The sequence below is a fragment of the Solanum verrucosum genome, unplaced genomic scaffold, assembly GCF_900185275.1.
Source record: "Solanum verrucosum unplaced genomic scaffold, falcon-dt-bn FXZP01000260.1, whole genome shotgun sequence".
NCBI lineage: Eukaryota > Viridiplantae > Streptophyta > Magnoliopsida > Solanales > Solanaceae > Solanum > Solanum verrucosum.
The window spans coordinates 354,841-370,073 of NW_026019972.1; the positions used below are offsets into that span (position 1 = coordinate 354,841).

A 15,233-nucleotide genomic window follows, 5' to 3' on the forward strand; every position below is an offset into this window, starting at 1 on the left:
TATCCGTTTGAGGGATTATAAACTTTTAAGGGATAAATTGTAATTTTGCCTTAAAAGTATGTGATTTCTGTAATTTGCCCAAAAAGTATTTCAGACTCGGCCCATTGACCACTAACTAAATAAATAAATTATTTAATATATACCCATCAATTAAATAACCGTAGTTATCGAATAGATTAAAATTTTCAAATCAACTTCACCAACTGATCATAAATGACTGGAAATCACAGTCGAAGGGGTAAAACGATAGTTTTTATGATAATTTCCAAAAAAATAATTTTCTGGGTCAGTACACGCTTACTCTTTAAATTTGTTTGGGAGAGTAGTTTGAGCGTTATACAGTTCCTCCTTATGTAGTGGATTACAGATGCATAAGCTATACATAAGATTTCCATCTTTCAACTGGAAAAAAAACATTTATCTTATACATCACTCTAATATAATAAAACCAGATAAGCACCCTGACAATACATACAATAGTAACCCTACTAATAATTTTGCATGGACCTTCTAATCAAAATAACTAATTACTTCACAAACACTTGGTGTCAGAGGTTATTCATTTTCATACAAAGACACCTTAAATATATATCAGGGATTAAAGAACTCGCTTTACATGAGTATGTGGACGTACATCCATCGATGATAACTTATGAGAGATGAAGTGCATTGTTGGCCTTGATTTTGGAGTTTCAAGCAAACAAGAGCATGCTAGCTTGATGATAAAAATCAAAACCTCTTTTACTCTATCTTCAGGATATGGAAGGCGTTCATCCAACAAATCACTAAGCTGCTCATGATCTATAGTCGATGAATTTGCTAGCACGGTAATGTATTCCCCAAGATGCTTTCCTTTGATTATCTCCAAAGATAATACTCCAAAGCTATATACATCACACATTTGCGTAATCTTCATAGTATATGCAAGCTCTGAACAATACAATTTCCAAAACAATATAAACATGTAAATGAGATATAAACAATGGAGTGTTTGGCTTTAGTTCATGAAATATTTTAAAACTTACCAGGTGCAACATAACCATATGTCCCTGCAAGCGTTGTGCAATTGAATGAGTCTGGATTGAGAAGCTTTGATATGCCAAAGTCTGCAACACGAGCTTCATACTCTGAATCAAGCAAAACATTATTGCTTGATATGTCTCGATGAGCAATGGGTGGTGAACAATCCTGGTGCATGTAAGATAAAGCAAAAGCAACACCCTTGATGATATTCACCCTTTTAAACCAATCCAATTTCTTGGACTCAACTTTATCACTCAAAATACTAGACAAACTCCCCCTCTCCACATACTCGTAAACCAAGAGTGAGTGTTGTGCTTTCGAACAATAGCCATAGAGGTTCACAATGTTTCGGTGCTTAATCCCAGTCAATGCCCTTACTTCATTCATGAAGCTTTTGGGATGTGTATTCTGATATGAAGAATGAAGTCTCTTCACGGCTATATTCCCTAATGATAGAAGGTTTACCTTGTAAACGCTTCCGTGTCCTCCTTGGCCGATGCAAAATTTTGCATCAAACTCTTCTGTGGCATTTAAGATGTCCCTGTACAATGCCTTTCCATCTAACATGGATATTGAAAGCCAACCATCACCATCCCTTCTTTCAACGTCTCTAACTCTCCTTCTTTTATTACACATAAAGAGAACACCAATGAAAACACAGAGCAGTAGTAGTGCTCCCATAACAGGAAGTACAGTGATGAGGATGACTTTACGTCCCTTTGCCATTGAGTGCTTCTTCACCACAGAAGATGGTCTATCACAGGGTTGGAGTCCTCTTACATTGCCGCACAGACCTTTGTTACCTTCTAATGAAGCATTCATAAAAGCTTTACTATTGGGGATTGGACCTTCCAACTCATTGTATGACAATACGACATCCTGCAAACCAGCCAAACTTTCAACTTCTTTAGGAAGTCGCCCAGATAGGCCATTGTGGGAAAGGTTTAAGTTTACCAAGACCTTCAAATTGGCTAACTGAGGGGATATATCTCCAACCAAAAGATTATAGCTCAGATCAAGTACATTAAGCTGAGTTATCTTCCCTATCTCCATTGGAATATTTTGGCCAAATTTGTTGTTGCTCAGGTTCAACTGAAACAAGTGTATGTAATCTCCTATAAATGTTGGGATCGACCCATTCAACTTATTGTTTGATAGATCAAGGGATTCTAACTTTGTCATTGATCCAAGTTCCATAGGAATATTGCCAGAAATCTGGTTGTTTTGCAAAAAAAGATTAACTAGAGAGGTCAATTTTCCAAATTCCCAAGGGATCCTCCCAACCAAATGATTTTCTGAAAGATCTAGTCCTTGAAGACCTTTGAGGTTTCCAATCTCTGGTGGTATGTGACCACTAATTCTATTTCTGGCTACTCGAAAATCAGTCAACTTCTTGCATTTCCCCCAGTTGCTACTAAGTTCACCATGAAAATCATTTTTGCTCAAATTAATAAACTGTAGCTCCGAATAGATACCAAAAGCTTCAGATAAATTTCCAGTAAAACTGTTGTTATCAAAGCGAACCCTTTTGAAACTCAAGCACTTGGACATGCTTCTTGGTATAGGCCCTGACAACTTGTTACTATTCACCGTAAAGTTCTCAAGTTTCCCACCTTGGCAAAGATGCTCAGGCAAATGACCTGAAAACTGATTTTCACTTATTATCAGCTCTTCCAAGTTATCCAAATACGCAAGTTCTTTTGGAATAGAACCGGAAAGTTTGTTGGCACTCAGATACAGAAATTGCAAGTTTCTCAAATTGCCAAAGGAAGCGGGAATTGGACCAGTAAGTTTGTTGGCATTGAGATACAAAAATTGCAAGCTTCTCAAATTGCCAAAAGAAGCAGGAATTGGACCAGTAAGTTGATTTTCGTACAAGGACAGACCATTGAGGTTCTTCAAATTACCCAACTCACTAGGTATGGGACCAGATAGTTGGTTAGAAAAAAAGTATAGAAGTTTGAGCTCAGTTAAGTCACCTATAGTAATCGGAATTGAACCAATAAGTTGACTTTTAGATAAATCTATCTCTGTTAGATTTATCAGATTTCCCAACTCACTAGGAATAGGACCAGTAAAATGATTAGTGGATAAATCCAAATCAGTGAGGCTTTTCAAATTTCCCAACTCTCTAGGAATAAAACCAGAAAGTTGGTTAGAAAATAGGTATAGAATTTTGAGCTCAGTTAAGTCACCTATAGTAATCGGAATTGAACCAATAAGTTGACTTTTAGATAAATCTATCTCTGTGAGATTTATCAGCTTCCCCAACTCACTAGGAATAGGACCAGTAAGTTGATTAGTGGATAAATCCAAATAAGCGAGGCTTTTCAAATTTCCCAACTCTCTAGGAATAAAACCAGAATGTTGATTAGAAAAAAAGTATAGAATTTTGAGCTCAGTTAAGTCACCTATAGTAATCGGAATTGAACCAGTAAGTTGACTTTTAGATAAATCTATCTCTATGAGATTTATCAAACTCCCCAACTCACTAGGAATAGGACCAATAAGATGATTAGTGGATAAATCCAAATAAGTGAGGCTTTTCAAATTTCCCAACTCTCTGGGAATAAGACCAGAAAGTTGATTAGAATAAAGGTACAAAGTTTTGAGCTCAGTTAAGTCACCTAGTGTTGTTGGAATTGGACCAGAAAGATTGTTCCTCTCTAAGAGTAAAACCTCAAGTGACTTCATCTTCCCTATTTCCAAAGGAATGAGATCATTTAAATGGTTGTCAAAGATGAAGAGGGTCTCAACCTTTGATAGTAAGCCGATTTGAGGTGGGATTTTGCCTGAAATATGGTTGATCGACAAGTCAAGATAGACAAGATTAGTGAGATTTCCTATTGCAGGAGGTATGCTACCAAAGAGCTGATTCATGCTAAGATCAACATATTCAAGAAACGATAGAGATGAAAATGGAAAATCATGAAGTGTACCAACAACACCAGCATTTGTAATATTCAACTTGTTTACCCGACCATTAAAGCATATAACTCCATACCAATCCCTGCATGCATCACTACTTAGTGTCCATGAAGTCAATAAGGAATTATTTTGCTTAGGAAAGTAGCTTTCCATTTGAGGAGAGCAGTTGCTTCCTCAATGGAAGCAAAAGTAACTGTGAAGAGAGTGAAAAACTGTAGGAAATAAAGTATTCTTGGAAACATCTTGAAAGCTAAAAGATTTCAGTTGTTTGTTTGGTTATTAATGAACTTGTTCAGGGTAAAGTTTTATACTATGTAGAGAATCATTAAAAGTAAGATTATAGTTGTGGAAATATATTCAAAAGTCATTTCTTAATTGACAAGCTACTGGACATGCAATACGAAGAAATTACACAATTTTTAATTCAAATAGCCCGGTTTTTAATTTCTAACGTTTAGCGATCGAACTTACTGCATAAGTTATTAAGATTCAAGTTGGATTTTGCGTTGCTCCAGTAAGCTTAACTATAGTATTTTTCAATGCACATCTAAAGATGACTGACACATGAAGTTATAAACATGAATGATTGAGATTGTTTTTCAACTTATTATCTAATTTTTTATTGTATTATTTTATTAAAAGTAAAATTGCGCCAATTTGCAAGTTACCTTTATTAGTTGGAAAGAGACAGCCGCCTCTCCTTTTTACATTACGTGCCCATCAAAAAATCAAACATTACACTATGTGAACATGGACTAAACTTTATTATCCCATGTGAATCATTTATAAGTTTATGTCAATAAGAAAATCCACAATGTGTACATGGGCTAAATTTACTATCCCATGTGAAGCACTAATAAGTTTATGACAATAAAATAATTAATTAACAAGCCCCTACATCATTAAAAAAAAATAGAATCAAATTAAATTCAATATTAATCCTTCAAGAATCATATTAATGATTTACGAATATTTCAGATTTGTAGATCATGTCTAAACATCAGTATCACTATTTAGACAAAATAAATTTTATGTACATAAATTATTGTATTTATGATAAATATTTCACACAACTCCAGTATATTTAAAACCGTTTTTACATAATTTTATCAACAATTATATATATGGTGCTTTACAAATTATTTTAGAATATCTAAAGATAAGTAAAAGATATGCTAAATTAAGCAGAAGTAACCACCTCCTAAACTAGAGACGTGGGGCGTAAGTCCTATAGATCTTTAAATTTGTAATTTACAATATAGTATAATAATAAAATAACACAAAATTATAAAAATACATCAATAGTTTGAAATAATTACAAACATGATTAAAGAAACTCATAGAAAATAAAGCTTCTAACATGATTATACAAGTATAAATAATCTAATATCTTAACTTTCTAATAATAAAGAACTATTATTTCTAAAAATGTTTTTTTATCATACTATACAATTTATCCCCGAAAGAAATAATTAATAAAACTTACTAGTATTATAATAAAAGTATCACTCCATCATGAATAAAAATATAATTACTTTCAAATAGCTAAATAAAATATGATAATATTGAGACATATTACAAAATCATGAAGACCAATGATAAGTGAAAGTAAAATTTCGCTACGTATTTTTAAAAGAAATGTTACGTAATATAAAATTACCTTCACAGTGTTACGAAATAGTAAAAATGTGATACTGCAACTTGTTATATGAATTTCTCTCAATCTTCTTATCTCTATAGATTAAAAAATTATTACGTACCATTCATTTATTCAAGAATTATGAGGGTTAACAATGTTAACTAATGATTTAACACATAATTTGTATAAGATCTGTTAGGCAAGCCCCGAGTGTTGGACGTTGGACATGCTTAGGGCGTACAGTCGAAAACTTAGAACATAAGTCTTACAGAAATAAGCCCCACACTTGAATCTCGAAACGTTTTGCTAGAGCCCCACCCCAGAACGAGCCCCGAGGCGAGTCTCAACAGATTCTTTTAAAGCACTGCTCATTTCCATATTTTCCTGCAATTTCGTATAAAAAACATAGTTAAATTTACATCATCTGTGCATAATGAAAATGTACAGAAACGGTATGAGAGAAAAATTACTCTCTTCGTTCAAATTTCAAGATTCAAACAAGTCTATCTTTGACCGTAATTTTTTCATAATTCTTTTAAATATTTTGAATTGAAAATTATTGTGACTTATAATACTTTTTACGTAGTTTATAAATATATAAATTTCATTTCAAAATATTTGAAGATTTCATGCGCAAATTATCGGTCAAACTTAAACTGTTTGACTCTCAAAAAATGAAAAGTGTCACATAACTTGGGACAGTGGGAGTAGTTCCTTGGTGAAATACTTTTAAAAGTAAAGCTCCAATTCACTAAAACGTTTACTCCCTCCTCCCGTAATAGTTGTCCATTATACTAAAAATAGTTGTCTAACATTACCTGTTCAATTTAAAAGATCAAAAGATATTTATCTTTTGTGTCTATTTTACCTTTGCTATTAAATATTATTTATCATTTAACACATTTCAATGCATTAAATTTAATAAAGTAAAAAAATAATATAATTATATTACATTTATTATTTATTATTTTTTAAGAGGTGTGCCAAGTTAATTGTGGACAATTATTGTTAGACATAGAGAATCAAAGGAAACGTTAACACAGAAAACAAGACCAACATTTTGGCCAAGAAAGAGTTGTAAACTTAATTGTGATAATCTATTGGTCAACTTCTCTTTTATAAGATACTTCATCTGTCCCTAATTACTTGTCTACTTTATCTTTTTTAGTTGTTCCTAATTATTTGTCCATTTTGACAAATCAAGAAAGGCAATTTTTTAACCTATTATATCCTCAATTAATTACTTTGAAAAATGTAGAGCTTCTTGAAACTCTTAAGTTTTTAATTCATCCACTTCATAATTAATAGGGATAAAATGGTAAACTCACTATGTCAATCATTATTTTCTTAATAGGTGTGTCAATTCAAAAGTGCACAAGTAATTAGGGATAGAGGGAGTATTGCTGAAGGACCATATACTTTTGGACTTCTAAATTCTAATATTAATTGTAATGAAAAGATTTAATGGTTTTCTTTGGAAAAAAAAGTAGTATGAATAAATTCTTGACCTTTAATAGAGAAAATAACCCAAAGTGTTTGAATAGACTTCATTAAGTATTTTCACACGTTTCTCTCTCATTTAAATACTTATCACGTTGATAAAAATTATTATTTTTTAAAAGGTAGATTTACTTTTCAATGTAAGATTAATAATATATCATATAGGAATAAGTATGATGATATGATATGATTATTCCCACTTTTAGTACTTAATATAATGTGATATGATTATTATTTAATATTTTATTAATTATATGTGTTATAAAATATTTAGTGTAGTGATAAAATGGTAGTCTAACTTTAAATCTTGCAGTTTCTCACTTTTAATAATACTAGTTTAGGGAACATGTTTTGCACGTTTATCCCAAAAACTTAATCTAAATATATTGTAAATAACAAATTTCGCACAATATATTATAGGACATAATTATCATAAAATACAAGAATACAATATAAAACAAAACAGGATTGACTAATTCAAGATTCAACCAAGAACTTAAAGCACCATGTCCGATTCCACTGCTACACTGAAATGTACAGTATTAAACTATAGAAGTAGTTTTCTGTTTTGCATAACATATAACAAAATGTGATCTCATAAAACTTACATAAAATATGAAAAAGCTTCACCATTTCAATTAATGGTTTGAGGAAAAAATGAGCAAAGAAAATAAAAGTAGAACTGACAGACGTGAATGAATTGTTACATATCTGTTGATTTGTGTCATTTAATGATGAAAGTAATATACATTCTTGATATTCATTTATATAAGATATTAATGAGAAAATTCAATATAAATTCAGCATTAGTGTTAATTGTTACTAAATGGTGGAAAACAAAAGGTTTGACAACATGTAACAATTATTTAATATTTAATAGAATTTCATTAAGTTACATAACTATTAATTATCTTTAATTAAATTGTCTATATTCATCAGAAATGTGAAATTTTTTCCATGTTATTAACCAATATCATTCTTATTATTACGGTAAACTAAATGTATGCTTGAAAGCAATATGTTAAAGGAAAAATTAAGCTTGCCATAAAAATGATTTTATTCAAAAGTTAACCAATAAATTAACGATATTCATTTTCGATTTATTTTTCCATATTAATCATATGTTATTAACTGGTCACTTTATAACTTGCAAAATGAATATTGTCACTTTATGACTCTTTAGCTTGTAATTAAATTAGGAGGTGAAATGATTGTGAAAATATTTTCATTAATTAATATTTAACTCATTAGATATTTCATAACAATTTGAATTATAATAGGGATAAAATGGTATTTCAACTTTTAACTTTGGGACTTTCCACTTTTAGTATAATAAATAATAAATATAATGATACGATGATTTCTTGAAACAATCTATCAAATCATCAATCAGAAAAATAAAAATAAAGTTCAAAATTTTAAATTAGTGTATCAAACCATTAACCACAAAGACAAAAATGAACTTCAACTAGTAAGTCAAAGTCCATCCTATTCCTGAAACGATTATGGTTCTTCATTCCTTAAATATATGCCTATCAAAAATAAATAATTTTAATACGACGATAAATTAATCCATGACAAAAAAAAATAGAAAGGGACAGTACTAGGTGAATTGATTATCCCATCTCTCTCATGCTAGTTCGACAAGTGACTTGATTATTTCTAAGCAAAATTCAAAGGGAGATAAGTGCTTCTAGGTGGGCTGATTTGGTTGATGAAGAAGAGCAGACCTCACCATAATAATTATTCAATGTTTAGAGATTTAGAGAGCACATCTTAATATTTAGATGTGTAGTCAGATTAAAGCACCTAGATCTTAATATTCAAATGCTTACTCAGATTCAAACGTCCGAATCTTAATGAAAACAACTGAGGCCCAAAACACTTGGTGAATTTCAGCTTTCACGTGAAAGAATTCTATCAGTTACATCGGCTAATCAAAATGAAAAGGAATGTGAGAAAGAACCAACGTTACAAAAAGTTACAAAATCGAAGGGGGCCGATGCAAGTCCCCGCAAGCTACAAAACGTATCCTCCTATCCAACAACTAAACCTTAAATGACACAATTTTCTTCCACTTTTTTTCACATTTTCATTTTCCCTTTCCAGAATTTGCACTAATCTTCCGTTCCCCCCATTTACAGGTACAACAATTTTCTTTTTTTCTTTTTCTTCATCTGATGGATTTTCTAGGATAATGACGTGTCAAAAACTCCTATACCTTCACACCTCAGTATATCACAACTCGGAGAAGCCCTGGTTGTGGCTCAGAGTAGTCAAGGCCCTCCTCTAGCAGGTAACGCTGGACAGAAATGGGAAGCCTAGCAGGAGTACGCGAACCCTTTGTATGATGTCCTGTTCCAACGCAAATATAAACCTGTATTCGCTGGTCTGCTGATCTGGCAGCATTCCTCAACACAGACAGCTCACGCTTAAGGACATGAATGGCCTCAGTAACATGAAGACCATGCAGATCTATGATTCTCTCTTGTCCTCTCCCATTTCCCTGCATCTCTGGATTCCTGCAAAGAATTTTAAGCACCACTAAGACACCTAAATATTCTATATATTAAAAAATATTTGTTGAGGCAAAGAGATTTTTAGGGCGGGGGCTGATGCACAAAACTTTATGAGCAGAGGAGGTTATGTTTTGTCACCATAAACTCAATTAGCATGAATATTCAACATTAGCATCCTCACTGTCATTTTTTGTCATTGCACAATGATGAAGCAGAAAATCACAGCACCTGGCAATTGTAAAAGCTACCCAAGCAGAACATACATGAAAAATGCTGGAAATCTATAGGAAGATGATATGATTTCGAATAGAGCAGAAAACATTGAAAAGTTACTGTGTGAGATGAAGATTGTGATAATAAAGAATTCTAGAGTTTGAAAATCTTGTTAAAAGGACATCATGAGCATATGAAAAATGTAGATATGAAGAGTTTAGGGTGTCAGAGCATAGACAACAACATACCCACTGCCACAAGTGGGGTCTAGGGATTGTAGGATGTACCTTACCCCTACCTTTGTGGGGTAGAGAGGCTGTTTTTGATAGACCCGTGTCTCAAAAGAAGCGCCAGAGCATAGACATGGAAAAATAAAAACAGACCTTAGGCGATATATAGATTCTTGAGCCTTCCCATGAGCTGCCTTCATCTGCATGTTGTGAAGCTGTCCCTTGACGCTCAGTTCTTTGGCCAAAGCCTTGTTACCAATAAGATATGCCTGGCGTGCCTACTCAGACACAGTTACATAGATTAAGGATCTTGTAGTGTGGCATAAGAGAGCCAAGACTACTTGACATGATCATAGAGTAAATTCCTGCCACAATGATTCTCAATCCCAAAAAGAAAAAAGAACAATGAATTCATCATGTAGTGAAGCTAAAAATCGAACATTCCACAGGTGTAACATCCAAAATATTATGATAACCCTATAATAAGATGGTCTAGCGATTTGTACAGCCGTAGTAGCATTATTGCTAATACACTTAAAAATGATTTCATAATTTCTTTTAAGTAGATTTTAACCAACTGTATCTCTTCCTGTACAACCTTTTTCACTTCATAGTTGTACTAAGGAAGACTGCACAATTTGTTTCTCTAAGCTAAAATGTGCACACTTAGTTATATCCAGCAATCAAAGTGCCTTTTATCTCACAACAGGAATATAGTTAACAGTAGAATGCCAAAGAATATAGGCACAAACAATAATAGAAACAACCATGACAGAATCGTGTATCTAATGATACTAAATTGTTTAAGAAAAGAAAGTAATCAAGTTAAGTAGATGTTAATGAACCTAGATGCATTATTTTGATCTCAAAATAGATCACATAGAAGTTAGACACCACAGATGGAAGAATATACAAGGCAGAGGATCAATATGTCATTTGAATGTCCAGTGAGATCAGAATTCAATAAAACCTAAGAAATGCTCCAATTCCTTTTCCTGGGTCATGATTTAATTTTTTTGAAAAAAAAGGAATAGTGCAAGCAATCACTTCTGCTTTAAAAGAAGCAGGGCTTTGGTTCAGTGGTAAAGACGCAACATGTGATGTGAGGGATAGACAAACATCATAGGTTCGATCCTGCCACACACAAAGCCTGGTATTTAGGCTGGAAGGAGGGTAGAGGGGTGGGCCCATACTCTCCATAGTTTCAAACCTGTGCATCACCTAGAACCAGGAGCCACAGGGCATTGCTCTGATATCAAAAAAATAAAAGAAAAAAAGGAAGATGGTATCACTTCTGACTTCACATCAACATTCAAGCACCTACAGTAAGCTTTTCCAAGGATCATCATTAGTTCTTGGTCAGAATTCCAAGTTAATTCCCCTTACAAGCATGTGACACATGGATTCATCACGCCTTCATGGCCTTCTTACTTATTTCTCTTTGGGGTTTTATGGGAGAAGAGGGCTAAAGTACTATGCCCTTGTGGCTTCACATACTAATACGCATGAACATTGAAGTGAGTTCACATCTACATATATTCTATCCACCTTTGCAATCATCATGTATACCACATACCTGTTCAAAGTATGCATTACGTAAGCGTGCATGGTCACGAGCCTCTTCCCGCATTTCAGAATATATATTTGCTGCAATCTCAACAAAGTCAAAGCAGATAGATGGGCAGAAATTATTTTCCTCAATGAACATTCAAAATTATATTGGCTGCTTCAGGAAAAAATTACCAACTGCTTCTCCAGTTTCAAGCCAGACAGGAGCTGCACGTGTGGAACCTCGGCTCTGCAACCTATCAGCATAAACTCCCCTACTCTGCCCACCATTGTAAGAGCTAGCCAATACAGGTGAATTTCTACTTGATCCAACACTACCATCAGCTACTCCAGTCCTATCATACTTCCATATGCTAGAATCCTGAGATGCCATCTTCCTGACAGCAGATGCAAAATCTGTAGCACCTCGAAAAGGGATGGAAGAGCCAGATCTAAACAGAAGGGTGCTCTCTTTTTCAGAAGGCCTATAGGGATTGACATTTTGTTGAGCATCACTGCCAGAGTACTTTAGGCTGCTGTTTTGACTTTCTGCCACAGAAAGAGCAGGAAAATCCAGAGCACTAAGATTTGGAGCAGACAAGGCTTTTGAATTCATATTTTGATTAAACCCACCATCAACTTGAAGCTGTAAAAAAGAATTTTGAGCCATAAGTATGTAATTGAAGGTTCCAAAAGAACATAGTATCCAATTGAAAATCAATCCTTAAAACTATCAGAGATATGATCAGAAGTTTTACCATTTCCCACATTGTGTCCATAACCACTGTTCTGTTCAGTACAAATAATTTGACTGAACATCTGACTTATTTTGTATAATCCTTAGAAGAATTAATGCTTTGGACTCGAGACAATCTAAGAAATAGATAAATGACATAGACTACTAGGACACTGAGACTCAATGATAGAAGCTAATTGATTTAACTTTCTTTTGTAAGTAGCTGATTCACTAAACTTACCACATAATTGAATTTCTAGACATTTATAACCGTAGAACGTTTAAACATCATGTGTGGAGAAAATCTGGATTACTTAATTTAATGTAGACACAGTGCTCAAATAATTCTAATCACTGAATAATATTTCTCAAAAGTTGGAAACACTTGGAAAAGATTCTTTGAAATAAAAAACATGATAAAAAAGAAAGTCAAATAGACCACCAAATCCCAGCCCATACTGATCAATATAACTGCAGTAACTTTAAGCTAACAAATCAATTCTTGAAGATTAAAAAGCCAATTTCCTTATAAAACTAAACAATTTCTACACTACTGTATCCATAAAGATTGAGAAAATGAACCATACCTCAAGCTGAGTAAGCATTTCAATTGTCAGATTCAAGTCACCTCCATTGGCATAGTACACCTCTCCAAGACTTTCAGCAGCAAAACCAGGAAATTGAGAGGCTAAAAATTCAAGAGGGTTTACATCTGCTTCAAAAAATGGTTGCTCGTTCATCATGTCTGCAAAGAAGCTGTTTCCTGAATTCCCATTATAATGAGGCCCCTCCCTAATATTGGCAAAAGGCTGGTCATTGGTCAGCGATGGCTTATCCCAGGGTTTAGAAGGCAGATGAAAACTAGTTGAGGAAGCATCTTCGCCAAAAGATGTAATAGGATATCCTGTCTTTTCAACAAAACTACTACCATTAATGCGACTAGGAGATAACTCTTGCTGGTCCTTCAACATGAAGCTACTGCCAGTTGAGGCAGGGAATAATGAAGCTTCATTGACATCAGTTACTGATAATCTAGAAAATGGAAGACTGCTGATTCCATGAGAATCATCTTCTCCCATGACATTGAAGTCCGGTGTAATATCATCCGGGAGCTGGCGACGCCAATACTGGTGAGCTTCATCATCTGAGTTGTTCGAAGCAGATGATTCTGATCTATCTAGTACAGCTTTTCCCAGAGTAGTAGTGGAGTTAGCGAACTTTGATGCATCGGTGCTGCTAGTGCTACCTGAGGGTGATCTGAGTGCAAAGGGAACAAATTCTGCAGCATTTGGATTCAAGCTTGTCACTTTTGCTAAGGTTAGCTTTTTGTCACTGGTTGGAGTCCCTTTTCCTGATAAGCTCATTCTTTTTTCTTCGTTATTTTTTTCCTTTTTGTCTTGTTTCTAGTTGGTTAAGAAAAAAGGGTCTCTACATACATCATGAAACTTCTAATTATAAGATGGCGCAACTATGCAGTCAATATCACCCAAACCCTGCCAAAATGAAAAGCTTACTTAAGAACTTAGCTCTGTTTATCAATATCTTTTAAGACTAAAGGTCAAGATAAAAAATAATCATAAGCACCAATGACCTCTTTTCATAGTTCAAACCGAGAACAATAATCTAAGTCAACGTTACCTTATCACTTCAAACAAAATCAGATATTACTGACATTAGGAACAAACACAAGTATAAACAAATAACTTTACGTGGTTTGATAATACTAACTAATTGCATGATCATGTGTAGATTCATCTAAATTTTTAGTTCAGTGCATATTCAGTTACTTCAATCAACAACCCCTGATCATCGAGTCAGCTGTATCAACCCCCTTATCCACCCAACTCTATATCATATCCATTTCATTCCAACACTAAGTAATTGCGCTCATATAATCTACAAGAATAAAATATGCAAATTTTGTTAAATAAACCAGAATTATCAGAGCTTCATGACAATTGAGTCACATATCCCCATAATTAACCAAATTAACAAGATGTCCTACAATTCAATAAACTAATCATCTTTTTTTTTTTACTGAAAGTCACTTAACAGTGATAAATCCTAATCATGCAACGCAACAGTGAATTTTCTAAACCTCAGTATACAACCAAATCGTTTCAATAAACCACGTAAATCACTACAAAAAGACATAAAATCACATAATTACTGAATAAACAATACTATTAAACTAAAAAAACCACTTAATGCTCCGAGACAAATAATATCCGCAGATCTCCATGAATCTCTACAAGAAAATTGAAATTGAACACTAAGAACAGAAACAAAACAACAAATCAACCAAAAATATAAGATCTGAGACAGAGAGAGATATAGATATTGATATATACACCTTTACGAAGCTCGATTATGGACGAAACATAATTGAATGGATCCATTAACTGCAGACGTTGATGACAATATATATTCAGATTCAACGATAACAAGATATGAAACAAAAATTAAGAAAATGAAACAAAAATAGGAAGACGAAGAAGAAAAGTATACACCACAGAAAAATACAAAGCAAAAAGATATGAGAATTCTTCTGCTTGGCTGCTGTTCTTCGTCTTCTTCAATGTCTTAGCTGAGATAGAGAGAGAAAGTGGAAGAGGGAGAGGGTTTTAATTTTATTAGTATTTTTTATTCTATCTATATATATCAGTATATGTTTATCTATCTGCTATACTACTGCTCTACTAATTCTAGCATTGCTTTTTCTTCTCTTTATTTTCTTTTTTCCCTTTTCTTTGGTTTTTAGCTTTTAGGAAATCCTCTTCTTTGTGACCACATAATAAAAGGGCAATGAAACCTCAACCCTGCGCCACTCAATATCAACCCACCCCTTTCTCTATACGCCGCCCTCTCTTCACTCTCACTATCCTTTGAGCCTATTC

General features: G+C 33.5%; 3 protein-coding genes across 4 annotated transcripts; all 3 read right to left on the reverse strand.

Annotated features, from left to right (window-relative positions):
- Positions 1–598: 598 nt before the first annotated feature.
- LOC125817208 (MDIS1-interacting receptor like kinase 2-like) lies at positions 599–1,845 on the reverse strand. Its single transcript, XM_049496756.1, has 2 exons — positions 1,026–1,845; positions 599–930 (listed from the first exon to the last, which is right to left on the reverse strand). Exons 1-2 carry the CDS (start codon positions 1,843–1,845, stop codon positions 599–601), a joined length of 1,152 nt encoding a protein of 383 aa, XP_049352713.1.
- Positions 1,846–1,930: 85 nt separating this feature from the next.
- LOC125817209 (probable leucine-rich repeat receptor-like protein kinase At1g35710) lies at positions 1,931–4,104 on the reverse strand. Its single transcript, XM_049496757.1, has 2 exons — positions 2,198–4,104; positions 1,931–2,012 (listed from the first exon to the last, which is right to left on the reverse strand). The coding sequence occupies exons 1-2, from the start codon at positions 4,102–4,104 to the stop codon at positions 1,931–1,933; spliced, it is 1,989 nt and encodes a 662-aa protein (XP_049352714.1).
- Positions 4,105–8,997: 4,893 nt separating this feature from the next.
- On the reverse strand, positions 8,998–14,976 carry LOC125817197 (polyadenylate-binding protein-interacting protein 7). Of its 2 annotated transcripts, none has more exons than XM_049496744.1 (7): positions 14,845–14,976; positions 14,690–14,738; positions 12,924–13,829; positions 11,796–12,246; positions 11,629–11,699; positions 10,206–10,330; positions 8,998–9,612 (listed from the first exon to the last, which is right to left on the reverse strand). In XM_049496744.1, the coding sequence occupies exons 3-7, from the start codon at positions 13,698–13,700 to the stop codon at positions 9,321–9,323; spliced, it is 1,716 nt and encodes a 571-aa protein (XP_049352701.1). In that variant the 5' UTR covers positions 13,701–13,829; positions 14,690–14,738; positions 14,845–14,976; the 3' UTR covers positions 8,998–9,320. The 2 variants fall into 2 exon arrangements, with proteins under 2 accessions (XP_049352701.1, XP_049352702.1); XM_049496745.1 differs by having other exon boundaries at positions 14,860–14,971.
- Positions 14,977–15,233: the final 257 nt, after the last annotated feature.

What these genes read in the sequence shown, in the direction of transcription:
- LOC125817209 (XM_049496757.1), bottom strand. Translation starts at nt 4,104, where the DNA reads ATGGAAAGCTACTTTCCTAAGCAAAATAATTCCTTATTGACTTCATGG. An exon ending in GAACTTGGATCAATGACAAA is followed by an intron (nt 2,013 to 2,197) that starts GTTAGAATCCCT and finishes TTTTGGTTGGAG; the next exon opens with ATATATCCCCTCAGTTAGCC.
- LOC125817208 (XM_049496756.1), bottom strand. Translation starts at nt 1,845, where the DNA reads ATGAATGCTTCATTAGAAGGTAACAAAGGTCTGTGCGGCAATGTAAGA. An exon ending in ATATGGTTATGTTGCACCTG is followed by an intron (nt 931 to 1,025) that starts GTAAGTTTTAAA and finishes TGTATTGTTCAG; the next exon opens with AGCTTGCATATACTATGAAG.
- LOC125817197 (XM_049496744.1), bottom strand. Translation starts at nt 13,700, where the DNA reads ATGAGCTTATCAGGAAAAGGGACTCCAACCAGTGACAAAAAGCTAACC. An exon ending in GTAATGCATACTTTGAACAG is followed by an intron (nt 10,331 to 11,628) that starts GTATGTGGTATA and finishes GTGTCTGAGTAG; the next exon opens with GCACGCCAGGCATATCTTAT. An exon ending in GAATCTATATATCGCCTAAG is followed by an intron (nt 9,613 to 10,205) that starts GTCTGTTTTTAT and finishes AATTCTTTGCAG; the next exon opens with GAATCCAGAGATGCAGGGAA.